Source organism: Macrobrachium nipponense, chromosome 26 (assembly GCF_015104395.2).
Source record: "Macrobrachium nipponense isolate FS-2020 chromosome 26, ASM1510439v2, whole genome shotgun sequence".
NCBI lineage: Eukaryota > Metazoa > Arthropoda > Malacostraca > Decapoda > Palaemonidae > Macrobrachium > Macrobrachium nipponense.
This window is the reverse complement of record NC_087215.1, coordinates 75,418,943-75,438,273: the sequence shown is the minus strand read 5'-3', so window position 1 is coordinate 75,438,273 and position 19,331 is coordinate 75,418,943. Positions and strand designations below refer to the sequence as shown.

Genomic DNA, 19,331 nt, shown 5'->3' with positions numbered 1-19,331 from the left:
TCAAATGATCGAGAAGCAGGAGGTGGAGCAGGTCTTCGACCAGAGTTCTCCAGGGTTTTACAACCGTCTGTTCCTAGTGCCGAAGCAGTCAGGGGGGTGGCGCCCTGTTCTGGATGTCAGCAGTCTAAATCGCTTCGTTACCAAGCAGAAGTTCAAGATGGAGACACCTCAATCCGTGCTAGCAGCCTTAAGACCGGGGGATTGGATGGTCTCATTAGACCTTCAGGACGCATACTTTCACGTCCCCATCCATCCCCGATCAAGAAAATACCTGCGGTTTGTCCTGAAAGGGAAGGTATTCCAGTTCAGGGCACTCTGCTTCGGTCTCAGCACGGCGCCGATGGTGTTCACCGTTCTTATGAAGAACGTTGTGAGGTGGCTCCATCTTGCGGAAATTAGGATCTCTCTCTACCTAGACGACTGGCTTATTCGAGCCTCATCGCAAGACCGGTGTCTGAAGGACCTTCACACGACTTTGTCGTTAGCGAGGTCCTGGGACTTCTGGTGAACCTCGAAAAGTTGCATCTGACTCCTTCTCAATCCTTAGTCTATCTGGGGATTCAGATGGACTCAGTGGCTTTTCGGGCTTTTCCGTCCCAGGGGCAACAACTTCAATGCCTAGACAAAGTGTCAGCCTTTCTAGGGAAGGAAACATGCTCGGTGAGGGAATGGATGAGTCTGCTGGGGACCATTTCCTCACTGGAGAAGTTTGTTTCTCTGGGAAGGTTGCACCTTCGACCACCTCAGTTCTTCCTCTCAAGCAATTGGTCACGCAAACAGGATCTAGAAGAGGTCTTGTTTTTGATGGAAGAAGTGAAAGAGCACCTCAAATGGTGGTCGGATCCAAAGAAGCTTGCGGAAGGACTTTCGCTCAAGCTTCGGAACCCCGACCTAGTGTTGTTCTCCGACGCGTCCTCCACGGGTTGGGGAGCAACACTAGGAGGGAGAGAAGTATCAGGCGCCTGGAGAGGGGAACAGGTGTCCTGGCACATCAATCTAAAAACTTTCAGCGATTTACCTTGCTCTAAGGTTCTTCCAAGAGGAAGTCTCCAACAAAGTGGTTCAGATAAACTCAGACAACACCACAGCCCTGGCATACCTCAGGAAACAGGGGGGAACTCACTCTCCTTCTCTGTTCGCCATCGCGAAGAATATCCTGATATGGGCGAAGTCGCAAAACGTCATGATTCTGACAAGATTCGTGTCAGGCATGGAAAACGTGCGAGTGGACCTTCTCAGTCGGCAAGGACAGCTTCTGCCGACGGAATGGACCCTTCATCAGGAGGTATGCCAGGCGTTATGGAAGCTGTGGGGACGTCCTCATGTGGACGTTTTCGCAACTTTCCGAACGAAGAGACTTCCGCTTTATTGCTCCCCAGTTCTGGACCCGGGAGCAGTGGTAGTAGACGCCCTACTGTGGAATTGGTCGGGACTAGACATTTACGCTTTTCCCCCATTCAAGATCCTCGGGGAAGTGATGAGGAAGTTCGCTGCATCAGAGGGAGCGAGGATGACCCTCATCGCCCCCTTCTGGCCAGCGGTCGACTGGTTCACGGAGGTGATGTCCTTCCTGGTAGACTTTCCAAGGACTCTGCCCCTAAGGAAAGATCTACTCAGACAGCCCCACTTCGAGAGGTACCACAAAAACCTCCCCGCTCTGAGTCTGACTGCGTTCAGACTATCAAGAAGTTGGCCAGAGCGAGGGGTTTTTCAAGACCTGTGGCAACGGCAATTGCCACCGCAAGGAGGCCCTCCTCAATCGCAGTTTACCAATCGAAGTGGGCTGTCTTTAGAAGTTGGTGCAGAAAGAAGGGCATTTCCTCCACCTCAACCTCTGTGAGCCAGATAGCAGATTTCCTTCTTCACCTTAGGAAAGAAGCGAAACTAGCCGTTCCCACGATTAAAGGCTACAGAAGCGTGCTTTCTGTAGTCTTCAGGCATAGAGAACTCGACTTAGCGAATGACAGAGACATTCATGATCTCATTAGATCATTTGAGACTGTGAAAGTTCTCCAACCGAAAGTACCATCGTGGAACTTAGACGTGGTACTGAAGTTTCTCATGTCGAGTCAATTTGAACCGCTCCATTTAGCTTCGCTCAGGAATCTTACTAAGAAGACCATTTTCCTAACCGCTCTGGCGACGGCGAGGAGGGTTAGCGAAATACAAATCATAAGCAAGCACATTGGGTTCAAGGATCATAGTGCAGTTTGTTCCTTAAGCCCTACGTTCTTAGCAAAGAACGAGAACCCTTCCAACCCTTGGCTGAGGACGTTTGAGATCAGAGGGTTGTCGGAGCTAGTGGGACCTGAACCTGAGAGAGTCCTGTGTCCTGTCAGGGCTCTCAAGTTTTATTTGCAGAAAACCAGAGCATGCAGAGGCTCTTCGGAGAACTTGTGGTGCTCTGTGAAAAAACCAGATCTTCCGATGTCGAAGAACGCACTGGCGTTCTTCTTAAGAAGTACGGTTAAGGAAGCCCATGAAAAGTGTAGTGAAAGTGACATGGAGCTTCTAAAAGTGAAAGCCCACGAGTTGAGGGCTATTGCTACTTTGGTGGCTTTTCACAAGAATATAGCAATCAAAGATATTTTGGGCGCCACTTATTGGCGAAGCAATTTGGTTTTTGCTTCACACTACCTGCGGGAGGTGAAAGCAACATACAAAAATTGTTACTCGCTCAGACCATACGTCGCTGCAGCCACTGTTTTGGGGGCAGGAGGTAGCGCTCATCCTATCCTTTAATGGTTAGGGGAGTTTTTAACTTGTGTTATGGTTGTGGGGTTGACCGCCTGCGGCAGATCTCCCTTCCATTAGCTTAGTCTAAGTGGGATACCTTTGGTAGGCTACGCTAGGTGGTTTTATTTTACTTCGTTGCCCTCATTGTATGGTCAATGGTCTAGTCACGTCGTGGTTTCGCCCCTGTTGACAGATCATCTGGAGTGCACCAGCTTTATAGGTCTCTACCTCGCTGGCAACTCTAGTAGCACAAGCAGACTTACGCGGCAGTAACCACGAAGTCAGCTATGCTAACAGGTAAGGAACCAAGATATCAATTATCTGCATATATATGTTTCCTAAAATCTTCTATTCTGTCTACTCCCACCACCAAAGGTGGGATTCAGCTATATATATATCTGACAGGTAAGTTTCATGAACAAAATGATATTGTAATGATACAATTAAGTTTGTTCATACTTACCTGGCAGATATATATAATCAAGTACCCACCCACCTCCCCTCAGGAGACAGTGGAAATAAAAATTATGAATAGAAAATGGGAATGGTTCCTGATACCCGCCTCCCAGCGGCGGGAATGGGTACTAACCACCTGACTCCCACTGCGTGTGTCGTAAGTGTTTAAATTTCTGTCGGATTCGGAAAAATACAGCTATATATATATCTGCCAGGTAAGTATGAGCAAACTTAATTGTATCATTACAATATCATTTTTGTTGAAAGATTATGTTGGCTGCATGTTTATTGAGTAAAAAATATGTGATTCCGTTTGCAGTTTCTTTTATATCATTGTAGTACGAACTTTACATTATTTGCCTTTTATTGGCGTGGAACCAGTAGTAAAATGTGTTTTTTCAAACAGTAGTTTTGATTAAAATGATTTTATCTCAATTTTATCTACGGATGTGTTTAATGGCATATGTTTACTGGAGTTTTATCCTTTTTGTCGATGCACAATAATGGTCACTAGCAGCTTGAACAGTTTTCTTAGCTTCAGCTACAGTATATTTCTTTGTTGATCTTTGATCTATAGCGAATAAATTTATTACACTAAGACGTCTCAGTCCTATTCTACATAACGTCATTTATAACAACTACGGTAATTGTTTACTATAGTACGATGGTTGAAATACAAGCCAAACGGATGTTGTTGTTATCCTATTCAGTTGTACTTAGAAAAAATAAAAAAGTAGTTTCTCTTTCGGTTGTTCATGGCTGTACACGTTTACATAATGAGTATAACGTTAAAACTATACTTTCATCATTCTCTTTTGCTCCTTTTTGAACTTATTTAACTAGAAGATGGGATAAAGTTAGGCTATTGTAATTTGGTCTCTCATAAAGTCAGATTATTGCAAGATGAATTATCGTAACTTGGACACTATAGCTACCTGTACACTGTATAAAACCTTATTATATCTTTACATACTCTAGACACCCAGAGGATTAGAGGTAGGCGCTTTTCACTTTACTGTATTTACTATGTACTGTACTGTACTACTTTACAGTAAATTTTATAATACATAGTATTATACTGCATAAATATAATTTTACTTATTGCACCATTGCGGGAGTACGACACTGTTAACCGGTCTAGTGCTCCGAAAGAAGGTGTGCAGCGGCTGTAGACTTTAAAATCTCTCAGTGTTGGCGGCCAGGACGGAACCCCTGCCGCTAATCAAGGGCCTCCTGTACCGGCCACCAGCGGCCTGTCTCCTCAATTGTTCTTTTGCATGGAGAGCAGGACGTATTCCTGCCCCCAGCAAACTTTTTGGTCTTTTAGCCCGACCCTCAAAGTGTTTACCGTGGCCTTCATATGGGTCGATATCCTTGGCTTTCGTTTACGACGTCTCTTCTGATTTTCCCCGATTTGTATTGTATCTGATTGTTTTGGAACATCTCTGTTATTGTCGGGAAGGAGATGGTCGAGCCTCATCAAGAAAATCCTTACCTCAATCTCTGCTTCATCAGCTCCGCCTCCAACAGCTACTGGTTGAGATGTCAGCATGCATCGTTCCTGTGCTACATGCAACAAAGGATGAGTACCCTCAAATGACAGACATTCTTTTGTTTTAACTGTAGGCAAGTGCAACACAATGTCAGACATAACATGATTTATATCATGCCTGTGGCGAGCGTTGCTGTCGGGCAATTGTTGAAATGCATGCAAATTGGGTGTTGTTGCCGCGTTTTCTTGGCAGCGCACATTTGTACAGCAAGTATAACGTTCAGATAGTACTTTCAACATTCTCTTGAATGTACTTTAAACTTATTTACCTTGAAAATGTTATAAATATATGGATGTAGGTAGGTTGAACGATTGTATTTTGGCCTCTCTCGTTGCTTGATTGCAGGCTGCTTCTGTGCCTGCTGTGCGTGAAATATGGGATGAGTATTCAGGATATTGTCGTCTAGTATTAATTGTTAATCCCATCATAAATTGAATTATTGTAAGACTGTTATCGCAACTTGAATACTGCCTGTATTCACGATCATGTCTTGGAGAATTTTCCTAAGTTGTTAATGATGTTTGCGGAGCTCATAAAGGGGGAACAAAGTCAGCCAAGTTTCTTTCTCTACAAACTATGGCCTCTTCTGCTGCTTCTGTGTTTCCCTTCACTAAATTTCTTCTAAACTTCTCCTAATATCTTTGTGTTACACAATCTTATGTATCGGTTCATTCTTCGGAGTCTTCTCTCGCTCATTCTGTTTTCCTTGCCATTAACACTGCAAAGCAAAGAATTTTCATCAATTCAATCCAGTAATTTGAGGGTTTCTTTTGGCGGATCCCTCTCTCTCTTTGGAGTTCGGGGAGGGTGTACATTTGGCAGGGCTGTCTTCCTAGCACCTTCCATAGGTCCTGTAGCTCTCAGCCTGCTAGTCTGGAGGTTTCACAGGTGGTTGCAGAGTCTTCTGCAACTCTGTATATTCATCCTTTACTGAGTTTCAAACGTAGGGTTTCCTCCGCGGTTCTTGCAGGTACTACGGCAGTTGATGATTCGTCTTCGCCATCGTTGACGGTTTCAGTACCAGTTGTGTCCTCCTCTCCTTTCAGTAGGGTAGCTGGTAATCTTCCTTCTTCGGTTCCCATTTTTGTGCTTTTGGGGTTTGAGACAACGTGTTTACCACGGTGGTTGCGGGAGCTACGGCAGTTGGCAGTTCGTCTGCACCATCGTTAGTGATGTTGTGCCCTTGGCCTCCTTTCATTAGGGTAGCTGGTAATTTCCTTCTTTGGCTCCCATTGGTTCCGCAGTTCGTAGCCTGTCTCAACCTTTTCCTGCGGCTATTTCTGTTCCTCCTTCAAGGGGTTCAATGTGGGTTTGGCCTTGGTTCCCGGGTTTCCAGGAGTACTTCCTTCCCTCAGTCGATCAGTGTAGCTTCAGCTCTGGACTCCCATCTTGGTTTAGTATTGGTGTAACTGGCGTTGGTTGGATGGCGTTTTGCGGCCTCTCCGCCCATCTGTAGGTGGCCAGGTGTTATGTCATAGTCACTGGCTGGGTCGGGGTTTCACAGTCGAGTGAGACTGGCTCAGGTTATGTCATCGTCTTTGGTTGGTACACATTTGGCGCAACAGAGTGTGGTTGACTCTTAGGGGTGGGCATTCATCACCAAGGTATGTTCAGCAAAGGTGTTGCATTATCGTCGCTGGGTAGTGCGGATTTACGCAGTTGAGCAAGACTAGCTCAGGGTTTTACATAGTTTATAGTTGGTATACAATTTGTGGAACTGGGGATGTTAGGCTCTTGGGGTGGGCGGCAGTCAGCCAGGTGTTACGTCATCGTGTCTAGGAGGGTGCGGGGTTGCGCTGTCGAGTACGACTAGCTCAGGAGTCAGGAGTTTATCATCGTCTTGTGGGTATATCGTTGCGCAACCGTATCGGTTGGCTCAGTTATGATGGGATCATGTATGTCAGGTGCAGGTATCAAGTACCCAGGTGTAGTAAGTTCCAGGTTCTTGGGTGCTGCTCTTGCGGGTGTTCAGCCTTCTCCTTTTCCTCTTCCGGTGCGGTCAGACAGGACTGACAGAGGATACCCTTTGCAGAGAGAATCTGTTGCTAGTTGTGGGTTTTTGTTTCTCCAGCAAAGGAAAGTGAGTATAAATGGATGGTGGACTTTTTCCATCCTCTCTTTCCGCATTCCAGGCTCAGAGGAACCTATACAGTTAATTCAAGCCATGTTTGATACTTTTTGTTCAACTAAACTAGTAGTCTGTCAAACATCAAGTAAGCTGATTTGGTTTTGGCCAAGTCGGGCAGCTTTTGGGGAAGATGACTCTAGGCTAGCATCACTTATGGGGCCGAGTAGACTGGATTCAACCTTGCTTCCTAATCGGAAGTGTTCTGTATGAGGTAGCGGGTGACCCTTCTGCTGGTGTCCGAGGTCCACTATATGAATCTGTTGATGCTCTTCTTTCTAGGGTTTCTTCGTTGATTTGTGTGGTAGGGGTTACATAATCTTGAGGCTTGTATTTGGAAGATGCCTTTCACAGCCAGTCAGAGGCCTTGTTGGACTCTATGTGGATGTTGTGTGAGTTGATGGGGGGTTAGTTTTCCCCGATCCTGGACTGTTTGACAACCTCTTCACTTCGGTTTCAATGGGGCTCGCATACCAGGCTAACATTTTGGTTGGCAGTACTAAGTTCTTGTCAAGAAGAGGAGGGACTTCTTGTTAAATCATCTGCCTCCTCACTATCTGGACATTCATAAGAAGGTTCTGTTGAGGGTGCCTCTTGCGCTCGGCAAGTCTTTTAGAGAACAAGATGTCTCCTCGATGGTCAATTTCGTGTCGTATTTGTCATAAGTAGGGTCTCAGCAGCGTCGTTGGATGATTGTGTAGCAGGTGATGGATCTCAAATGCTGCTGTGTCCAGTTCGAGCTCTCAAAGTTTATTTATCACGTACTGAGGAACTTTTACCTCTTCCGAGAATCTTACTAGGGTTCCCCTAGGTGTCCTTCTCCTTCCATTGCCAAAGTGCAATTAATTTCTTCTTGCGAAGGGTTATTAGTCAAGCGTCAGTTGGTTCTTCATCACTTCGGAGTTGTGCTTCGCATCCAAGGGCGCAAAGTATAGCAGATGACTTCCCCTTTGGCTTTCTGGAGAAATTTTTCAGTTTCGGGGATCTTGGAGGTGGTTATTTAAGAGTCAGTGTGGGTTTTCACAATGCACTACCTTAGGGATTTTCAGTTTCTGCAGATAAAGGTTACTCGCTGGGTCCTGTTGTTGCGGTCAACTCAATTTTATAATTACGTAGCTTGGTATTGTTACGATGTTAGAAGTTTATGTAGTTAGTGGTAATCTAAATGAACTCGAGGGTGTCTGATGGTCAAGCATAGACTGAGTGTATTGTTCTTGTAGGTCCTTGACATTAGGCAGATCCCAATGGCCATGTTGGAATAACTTCAACTTCTTCAGCAAAGTCATCTGCGTCAGTGAGCTAGAGAACTAGAAGGTCTTGCACATTCAACTTCTCCATACATGAGAGGCTGAATAGCCACATGGGAGGTTCACCGTTTCCCCTCCATACATGGGAGGTTCTTCAGATTCAGGCAGTACCTTGGACTCAACACTGACAGTAAGGTACTTCCTCTGTAAGCATATCTCCTACCGAGTTGGACAATTAGGTGAAGAGATTTGCTTTTACCTCCATGAATAAGAAGTATAGATTACCACATGGGAGGTCCTTCTGACTCAGACGGCCACTGAAGTTGAGTTACTTTCTTTGCAGTCATCCCCACCTACCGAGTTAGATAACTATACTCGTTTTTTTTTCATCTGTCCACCCACCTGTGGTGTTTGCGTATGGTAACACTGCGTCCCGGGCTTTAGATAGTTACATTCAGCTTATATTCAACAATAATACCAATATCCTATTTCGAATATTAACGGTATAATTCACATACAGTAAATTATTAAAACACTTTTCAGTTGCAAATGTACTCCCAGATATCCTTTTATTTACCTAAAACTTACACATAGCATAACTATCTAAAGCCCGGGATGCAGTGTTACCATAAACACCACAGGCGGGTGGACAGATAGAAAAAACAGAGTATGTATAGTTGAGGATAAATACATATATACATGGTAGGTTGATAATGAGTTACCTGCGTATGCTCCGTGGTCAGGTCGGGCTGAATTAGATTGATCCCACCACCATTAAAATTTTGTTAATTGCGCTAATTCAGGTGTTCAGGGAGTGTATTGCAATATGAAGTTTTCACAATAAAAGTAATACATATTGTAATACTAACCTGAACACCTGAATGATTCCCCACTTCAGTTTGATAGTGATTGGTTCAATTGAGGAGACAGGCTGCTGGTGGCCGGTATTTGCAGCAGCGTTGCCAACGGTAACATAGGTAACTCATTTGACTAGATTTTATCTGCAGCGTTGGTAACACTTGACAGTTAAAATTACCCACTTAGTGGGTAAATCTGTTGGGATATAGTTGGGGCTAGTCAGTGACCAGGGCTAATTCAGGTGTTCCGGTAAGTATTACAATATTAGTTTCATTATGAAAACTTTAATGTTTGGTGAATTTAGTTACGGAAATCATTTTAACCAGACCACCATGATGTGATTAGTGACAAACATTTATTGCTGTTTGTGAAGAACAACATTGTTCACAATTCCTTTTCAATAGGTTTACCAGCATCAAATCATAGGAGGAATTTTACATCCAATTAAATCATACTGAATATTTTTCATTCTATCTTTACAGGGTTCTTGACATTTCGTTTAACAGAATACGAAAGATTGAAAACCTAGAGGGCCTTGGCAACCTCAAGAAACTTTTCCTGTGTGCAAACAAAATCTCACGTATTGAGAATGTCAATCACTTGAAGAACCTTCAGCTATTAGAACTCGGTGATAATAAAATAAGGGTAAGGAAAGTGCTTTTCATTATTAGATCATGTTATGTATGTGGCCACATAATTTGGATCTGGGTAATAATAGATAGTACGTATAAGTATGGTTTTGAGATTGGAAATTGAAAGACATGTTCATAGAAATTACAAACTTGCTTGCTCTATGTAGGAATCAGTTTAGAATTAACAACCGAATGAAGTAGTAATTAGGCAGTAGGTGAGGCAGCTCATACTGAGATTACCCTTAATGATATTTCAACTCAGTTCCTATGGTCTGACTGACTCCAGATATGTGTTTTTAAAAATTTTCTTGACAGAAGCCTGGTTGTCACCATTGCTGATTTGCATGAAATACTTTCATTCTAATCGTCAAACTGTTTACTTGTAATTGTAAATGTACAAATGTAAATTTTGATAAGAGTAATAATTTTCTATGTGCATGTTTATTTACATATTTTTTCCTGTACCAACTTTGTTGACATTTATTTTTAATGTTATTAACTGTTTCCTATCATAAGCCATTGTCTAGTTTGTAAATAAAGTGTACATGTACGTAAAACAACAGTGGAAAGTAGTTGATATTTTGGTACTTGTATGGCAGTGTATAATATACATATATGTATGTATAATAAATTAATTAAGTACAAAATGCTAAGTGCATGTAATTACACATAGTTGTATTGTAGTAATGACTATCATACATTTAATAATGATAGTATGTAGTAATGACTATCATACATTTAATAATGGTAGTATACTGTACAACTCACATCTTTTCTCCATTGATGTCATTCATATTGTACATTACTGTATGCACAGATGTAATTCTCTCTCTCTCTCTCTCTCTCTCTCTCTCTCTCTCTCTCTCTCTCTATCCTCTCTCTACTCTCTCTTGTCACCACGTCTCGAGCTCATCCTCTCTCTCTCTCTCTCTCTCTCTCTCTCTCATAGGAAATCACTCAACCAATAGTACAGCCCTGAGTTCACACTCAGTTCATTTTGTTGATCATCAATCTGCCCAAGAATCTTCATCTTGGCACTGTTAAACCCTTGGGTGTTCACAGACACTATTAGATATTATGTACCTTTACTCCCAAAAGAAGGGTTGAACTTGGTACTTATAGATGTGGATGTCAGAAGAATTAATGTTTACAGTTTTAGGTTGATATAGTAAGAAAAAACATAATAATACAAATTTAGATGTAAGAACTGAACAACCAACATTGTTTTCTTCTTGTCCAGGTTATTGAGAACCTAGATGGAATGACCAACTTGAAAAGCATATTCTTGGGGAAAAACAAAATTACAAAGTTGCAGAATTTGGATTCCTTGATCAATCTTGAGATTTTGGGTGTGCAGGTGAGTTTATGTTATTAAATCAGTTGACCGGACCCTACCTGAAAGTTTCTGTTTCCCCCTTTTTCCTTTATTTTGTTGTATTTTTTCCTGTTGATGTAATGTGAAGTGAATGTTATAAAACTTGGAAAATACCTTGGAACTGTGGTTAAAATATTTTGTAGTTCCAAATTAACTTTGAACTAGTATTTAAACTTTAGCAGTAGAGATTAATAACACCAAGTTTAACTTTTGTAATATTAATAAAGCTGGTTTTTGTCTTACACGTTTAATAATGGCATTTTTTACATGTTTTTATCGTTTATTTGCAGAGTAATCGTCTAACTAAGCTTGAAGGGTTGGGCCGACTAGTCAATTTAGAGCAGCTGTATTGTTCCCACAATGGTATTGAGGTTCTTGAGAACTTGGATAATAATGCCAAACTTGAAACCTTAGACATGGCAGTAAATAGAATAAAAAAGATAGAAAATATTAGTCATTTAACCCAGCTAGAAGAGTTTTGGGTAAGTTTAAAGTTTTTTATATTGCTCATGTAAAAATCTATTGTTGAAAAGCATAATGTAAAATTTATTTATTGTGACACTGGTACCCCTGTACTACTGTGAGTTTATTAAGGATGCGCTAGAATAATATTATAATATTTTACCATATATTTAAGAAAAGATAATACAATATACACATTTAGGTTTCAAAATTGTAATATTGCTAACTTCTTTTAAAGCAAAGAATTTTACAAAAAGAAAGATCAAAAGAGGTAATTCTAACAAGGCTCCGTATGGTCACTTGATGTCTACACCACATGCTGACCCGATGAAGTGTAATAGATGTCAAGCACTCATGACAGTGCAACATTTACTTGTTGAATGCCCAAATTGGACCCAACAAAGATCAATTTATCTACGGAATTCAAAAATGAAAAATATTCTTGCTGAAAGCAAAGATTTTTCAATTAACAACACTATAAATTTTTAAATAAAACTGGTTTCTTAAATAAAGTCTAATAATTTATTTTTCTCAGGATTAATCCCTGAGAACCAACCTGGGAAGAGTACTTAAGACTCAGAGGTCTGGAAAAACTAAGTTCTATTAATAATAATAATCTACAAATTGCTATTTTTGAAGTGAGGAATTCTAGAAATTGCCATAAAACATGATTAAAATACATAATTTTTGTATCAGTAAATCAGCCACATGGTCTTGGAAAATGTCCTGGAAGGAGACATCACAGATTATGTATTGGGACTGTTCATCTTGCCATGGGTCTTCAGCCCTTTCAAGGAATTAATCTTACCTCCATTACACCTACTCATGTATCAATGCTAGTGCAAAGAACATAGAAATTTTTTTTTAGGAAAGTGGAATATATGTACAATATTGTATACCTTTTGAATAACTTTAAACTTATATTGTTCTTTTGTCACTTTTCAGTTTAATGGCAATCAGATATCAGAATGGAATGACTTGAAACAACTTGAGAATGCAAAGGGATTGCAGACAGTGTACTTGGAAGGTAATCCACTACAAAGGGATGCAAACTACCGACGTAAAATCAAATTGGCTCTTCCATCCCTAACCCAGATTGATGCCACACTTTGTCGGTGAGTTTCACAGTAAACTTTAGGTTATAAGAATGAAACAAAATATTTTATATATGAACAGTCTGTCATGATTTGCCTTAATTTGCTGTCAAATTTTCATGGACAATTAACTTCTGAAGTGTCCCATATAGAAGAAGAATACTACTAGCCTGAAAACCAATTGCTGAGTGACTATATGGCATGTTGGTAGGAAGGAACTGCCAAGCTTTGCAAACCCAAAGCTGAGATGTTCAGGAATATACGTAAAAGTGATAGTCAGTGAAAAGCCAAGTAATGGAATAAGCAAAATTCTAACCCTCTCGCCTGACCCAAAATCTTTTTCGAATGGCACAGGAACATAAAAATTTCTACAGTAAAACTTTGCCCTTCAGTTCAAGGGAAAGCACTTCTAAAAGTAGAAAATACTGAGAAATCTTAAAAATAAACTCTCCTCTGATAAATGTTGTTAGTATCCTTTAGTTGAACAGTGTGAGGCTAAGAACTCCAGCCTCAGAACCTAGAAGTTACTGATGGTGACTACAACCACTTTAGGTGATGAAGCTTATAATCCAGTAAGTGAACACCATATTACTGCCTTTAAATACTATAATAAAAGCGGTTGCTTTTGTAATTTGCTTCATTTTGATATATAAATCAATTTGTTTCAAAGACTTTGTTCATGATTTTCACTTTAGCCAAGAGGAAACAAACACTATTATAAATTAGATTCCCACTCCGTTGTTGTTGTTAGGAGACTTTATTGTCCTATAACCTTCTATGGGCTAGTTCACCTATGGGATAATAAAGGTGGTATCATAGTAGTAATGATACATCAGTGATGTTCCATCAAAATATTTACTGAAATCAAGGTATTTGATGCTTTTGTGTCCCGATTTAATTCAAGATTTTACCGCCATGTCACACTAAAGATAACAGTAACTGCAAAAAGTACTGATCACTATGCAAGAAAAACACGTGAGGTGGACTAGGAGCTGAGGTAAAGATGCTGACATTCCCCAGCAAAACTTGCAGATCTACAGATCTTTTTTGAACTTTCATTTTAAATACGTAAACATTTTTATGAAGTTAAGTAAATATTCATGTTAGTCAGCGAAGAAATAGTATTTTGAGTATTTACACCATGATTTTTAGTTCCCTCTCAGATTCCAACTATATTTTCATCATCTGCAACTCCACCTTTGTTTACATTTTTCTCAACTGTGGACAGCAGGTGCTGTACTTTGTACACAAATAAATTATAATAAAACTAAAAAAATGAAAAATAATATGTATACCGTACATACTCGCATATCATGCAACTTTTGAAGACCTAATTTTGGAGCTAATTTCAAGGGGGTCGCATCATACATGAGATATGAAATAAGCTATGTAATATTCACATACGTATACTAGTATCATATAATAAAATACAAACATATGAATACATATGAATATGCATCTTTTCCATGGATCTTTTAAAAAGTTATGCTGTATCTCACTGTATCTAATAATGTTGTATGTATTTTCATAGTACTATTGTATTGTAAAATACAAACATAGCAATCAATGTTTTGGTTTGGAAATCAGCTGAGGACGATTGCGAGTTAAGTATATTTTGCTGTATTGAAATGAAATAAGAGCAATTTTCTTGTTTATAGTTAGCGTAAATGAATCTCGAGATACTCTATCAATATGGTACAAGGGTATTTTACATTATACTAAGTGTTTTCAAATGAAAATATCACTTGAATATGTATCTTTGTGAATGATATTTAGGGCATATTGTGTAAAAAAAATCAACAGATTGCCTTCGATATTTTCACTTGATTTCATCAGAATCTTAACCTTAAACGCCGAATGGACGTATTAAACGTCGAGTCAAAATCTCCCCCGATTGCCGAATGGACGTACCATACGTCGACTCAAAAAAGTTTTTTTAAAAATTCGCGGAAAAATACTTATAGGCCTACCAGCCAAAAACTTTTGAATCACGCGCCTTGGGGGATGCTGGGAGTTCACGGATCAAGGCGTTGTTTTGTTTACAATCATTACGCAGGCGCGCAAGCGCGAATTTCTTTCTTATCGCAGTAAAAGGTATCAGTGACACATCTCAAAAATTATTTCGTCACTTTGACATAATTTTTGCACCGTTTTAAATTATCCGTTACATGAAGTATTATATATGAAAATGTGCGCAATTTCATTTAGAATACAACCAAAAAATACTCATGATTGTAACTTTTATCAGTTATGAAATATTTCCATATAAATAACGATAAGTGCCAAAATTTCAACCTTCGGTCAACTTTGACTCTACCGAAATGGTCAAAAAACGCAATTGTAAGCTAAAACGCTTATATTGTAGTAATATTCAACTATTTACCTTAATTTTGCAACAAATTGGAAGTCTCTAGCACAATATTTCGATTTATGGTGAATTTATGAAAAAACTTTTTCCTTACGTCCGCGCAGTAACTCTTCCGAAAAAAATCATACATGCGATTGTGGTAATGTTTGCACCATTTTAAAATTAGCCGTTACATAAAGTTTTATATATGGAAATGTGTGCAATTTCATGCACAATACAACTAAAAACAACCCATGGTTGTAGCTTTTATCAGTTTTGAAATATTTTCATATAAAAAATGATAAGTGACAAATTTTCAACCTTCAGTCAATTTTGACTCTACTGAAATGGTCGAAAAATGCAATTGTAAGCTAAAACTCTTATATTTTAGTAATATTCAATCATTTACCTTCATTTTGTAACAAATTGGAAGTCTCTAGTACAATATTTTGATTTATGGTGAATTTATGAAAAAAATAACATTTTCCTTACGTCCGCGCGGTAACTCTTCCGAAAAAATCATACGTGCGATTGTGGTAATATTTGCACCATTTTAAATTAGCCATTACATAAAGTTTTATATATGAAAATGTGCGCAATTTTATGTAGAATACAACGAAAAATAATTGAAGGTTGTAGCTTTTCTCATTTTCGAAATATTTGCATATAAATCATGATAAGTAGAAAAAAAACCACGTTCGGTCAACTTTGACTCTACCGAAACGCAATTGTAAGCTAAAACTCTTATATTTTAGTAATATTCAATCATTTACCTTCATTTTGCAACAAATTGGAAGTCTCTAGCACAATATTTCGATTTATGGTGAATTTATGAAAAAAACTTTCCTTCCCTCCGCGCGCAGATTCTCCGCCATAAATCTCCGAATTGCGTACATCACATTCTCGGAAAATTTGCTCCGTTTCATATTAGGCATCTCATAGAGTTTTATATATGAAAATGTGCGCAATTTCATGTAGAATAAAAGGAAAAATATTTGAAGGTTGTAGCTTTTCTAATTTCCGAAATAATTGCATATAAATAATTTATAAAAAATTTCGACATTTGGTCATTTTTAACTCGTCGGAAATGGTCGAAAACTGCAATTGTAAGCTAAAACTCTTACAGTATCGTAATATCCAATCATTTTTATTCATTTTGAAATAAATTGGAAGTCTCTAGAACAATATTTAGATTTATGGTGAATTTTTGAAAAAAACATTTTTACGTCCATGCGTTACGAATTCGTACATCATTTTGTGATATTTTTCCGGTGTTGCTTTTATTGTTTTACAATGTATTATATATAAAAATGATTGCAATTTAGTGTAAAATACAATGAAAAAAAAAGAAACTCGTTAGCTTTTACTGTTTTTTGCACAGCGTGATTTTAATACAATTATGTATGAATTTTCTTTTTTTCGCTACCATATATCGCATTATTTACATATGATAATGATATTATTTTTCATTTCTGATGATTGCATACTAAACTTCAGGCAATGACAAAATTGGAGCCAAAAATGAACTTTTAATCTTCAAAACTAAGCGCGCTGTGATTTTTTGAAAAAATTATTTTTTCCACTTCCACGCTCACTCAAAACTGGCTCCGGCATTCGGGGGAGTTTTTTATTTTTACCGCTTCGGCGTTTAAGGGTTAAGAGCTTTACATATTTATCTTCTATCGGAGTGAACATAGTAAAATGTGTTCTTTCATGCCAAATGTTTTTGATTAAAACACATTTCTCTCAAATTTTCTTTACGGTTGAGTTTGATGGTGTTATACCAGTTTCCATGTTGCCAATGCATGATAATAGTCTTTAGCTGATGAACATTCTTTCCTCAGCTTCAGCTACAACTAGCAGCTTAAATTTAGCAGTTCTTTAGCAAATGAGGATGTAGTGATTTAAAAATATAACAGTCTTATTCTACTTATTGTCATTTGTAACATAACTACGGCAATTTTTTACAATCGTACGATGGTTGAAATGTAAGCAAACCGCTGTTGTTTTCGAATTCGGTTGTTCATAGCAAATCAGCTGTTTCTGGCTGTATGCGTTTACACAAGTATAATATTACTAAGGTTTCTTTTGGCATTCTTTTTTACTTTTTTAACTTGACTAAAAGAAGGGATAGATAAAGATTGAGGAAAGGGGTTAGCCTAACTAGAAAATGGGATAGATAAAGAGTAGGAAAAGAGGTTAGCCTATTGTAATTTGGTATAAAAAAATGAACTCACATGTTACATGAGATACATGATAAATCATTATTTTAGATTAAAAATTTGGGGGTTGCATGAAATGCGAGAGCGTGTGTTACACGAGTATGTACGGTACATACTATTAGTATAAAAGACCAGTGTTTTATAAACAGTCTTCTAAATCTTTTTAGTTTTCTTTTCATTTCTATCTGAGTCATCTTTGGGACTACGGAAGTGGCTGTAATGATGAAAATTTTTTTTAATTATTGATGAACATCCTCTGACCAATGAAATCCATGAACTCAAAACATAAGTCAAGCATCACTGGTGAGAATGCTTATTTGCTACAGTGGCTTTGGCTCAACACAAATAAGAATTCCAGTAACGTTTTCCATAAATATGGGAGTGACTTATTTTACATTAAGTACAATGCACTTCAGTACTTTAACCTTCTTTGTGTTACTTAAATATTAATTAAAGTATCTGTGGGTGACGTTTATTAAACTGTATTTTCCCGACACTGAGATTTCCCCACTCACTTGGTCTTGATCCAACCGTATTTATTCATTACTAAGCTTGGCTCAGGTTTGTTGGTACTCTGTTGTTCTACCCAATGATTGGCTTCACAGCCTAAATATCATAATCAATCAATCAATCACACAAGATAGAATCTAGAAATCATCTTGGAGGTTGACTGATGTGATGAAGTCCCCTTTCTAGATGTTGATAACGAAACTGACAACTCTTGTTTCCATCTACAAAGGTGGTCTGCAAGAGGTATTAGTTTAATTGGCTAAGGTTGATAATTATTGGATACCAGCCTCATGTAACATTGAACACTACAAAAATGTAGATGTAGCAAATATATGACACTTCCTTGATTGGTTTGTCAATGACCTAAGCCTTGCTGTCCAGGGCTTGAAATTATTCCAAGTCCCAAGTGTAGGGATCGAAGACCACTTGCTGAGAGACAAGTGGAAGGCTTGTATCTAGGAATGGCAAATAATTTCATGACATCATCTAAGGTTTTCTTGACCCATGGGTCTGCTCCAGTATCCTGCCATGACTTCAGATTTCTGAAGATGATTTGACTGAAATTGGCCGAGACTGACTGCTGACACCACCTCATATCTTTTTAACCAAACAAAAAATTACCATTATATGATTTGCACATTAAGAAACACTGAGATATATTTAAATAAGATATAGTACTATACCACTTACTTGTATACATTACATTCCTTTACCTTATACCAGTACTGCATAACTGTGAAGTTCATTATTTTCCAGGTAAATTACTGAAGTGAATTTTTGTCTCGACGATAGCTTCCGTCAGTTCCCAAAACTGCCAAATTTTCATTGTCTTTATCAGGTACACATTAAGCGTGAGTGATTGTCTTGTTTTGCACATGTAGTATGCATTTAAGTGTTAAATTTTTATGACTAACATGTTTAAGAGTATGTACTGTAATTGACCACAAATATGCATCTCATTTTTGGTTACAGCATAAAGATAGTAGGAACTTTAAGACAGAGTCTTGTGATTATACATTTTTTTATTAGAAGATAGGTATTTTATAATGTACTTCATTCTTTTAATTTGCCAAAGAACCAAAGGAAACCATATATTTTGTGAAATATGGTCCAGCCAGTTATTTATTTTTTTCACTTGTATTGGAATGGTTGCTGATTAACTGCCTCCTAGTTACTTTAGTGTGAATGTTTGTTACGAAATTTTTTGTGAATGATTGTTAATACAGTGTCTAACAAATAAGTTGTGTAATGTGCTGTGTAATGTGTCCTACATAAATTTTTGCTACTGTTCAGGTCATTAATTTTATTAATCTGATAAACATTATGTGTAAATATTCATAAAAAGATATTATATTAATTGCTGTTTATATGACCTTATCAAGCTTAAAAGTATTTGAGGTATTTTTAAAATAGAATAGGGAGCTTAATGAATGATACATTCAATAAGTTTGTTTGCTTTATGTGCAGTGAGACCAAAGGGTTTTGAACATTACCAGAAGCATCGTATCTCACAAGATACTGAGATGGAGCAGTTTTCCACTTGTTTAGCTCTAACCTTTTCCTCTTCTAAAGGCAAGGAAAGAATCTAATGAAAATTGGTCTGTTTTAGTGTCTGCTTGAATGTAAAATGAGTTTGTTGTCAGTATTATGTATGGATAATATTTTATTGTGTAGTTATATACAAAGTAGTTTGATGACTAATATGTATAATAAA

At 38.3% G+C, this 19,331-nt stretch overlaps 1 protein-coding gene across 1 annotated transcript in view; it reads left to right on the top strand.

The window, feature by feature from the left end:
* Window positions 1-18,974, top strand: part of LOC135200450 (protein phosphatase 1 regulatory subunit 7-like) — a gene marked incomplete in the record, with an annotated part of 93,407 nt that extends 74,433 nt beyond the window's left edge. Inside the window, 5 exon segments of the mRNA XM_064229098.1 lie at window positions 9,458-9,620; window positions 10,848-10,964; window positions 11,273-11,464; window positions 12,390-12,559; window positions 18,374-18,974. Coding sequence (XP_064085168.1) covers window positions 9,458-9,620; window positions 10,848-10,964; window positions 11,273-11,464; window positions 12,390-12,559; window positions 18,374-18,377 — 646 coding nt within the window.
* Between the last annotated feature and the right edge of the window lie 357 nt (window positions 18,975-19,331).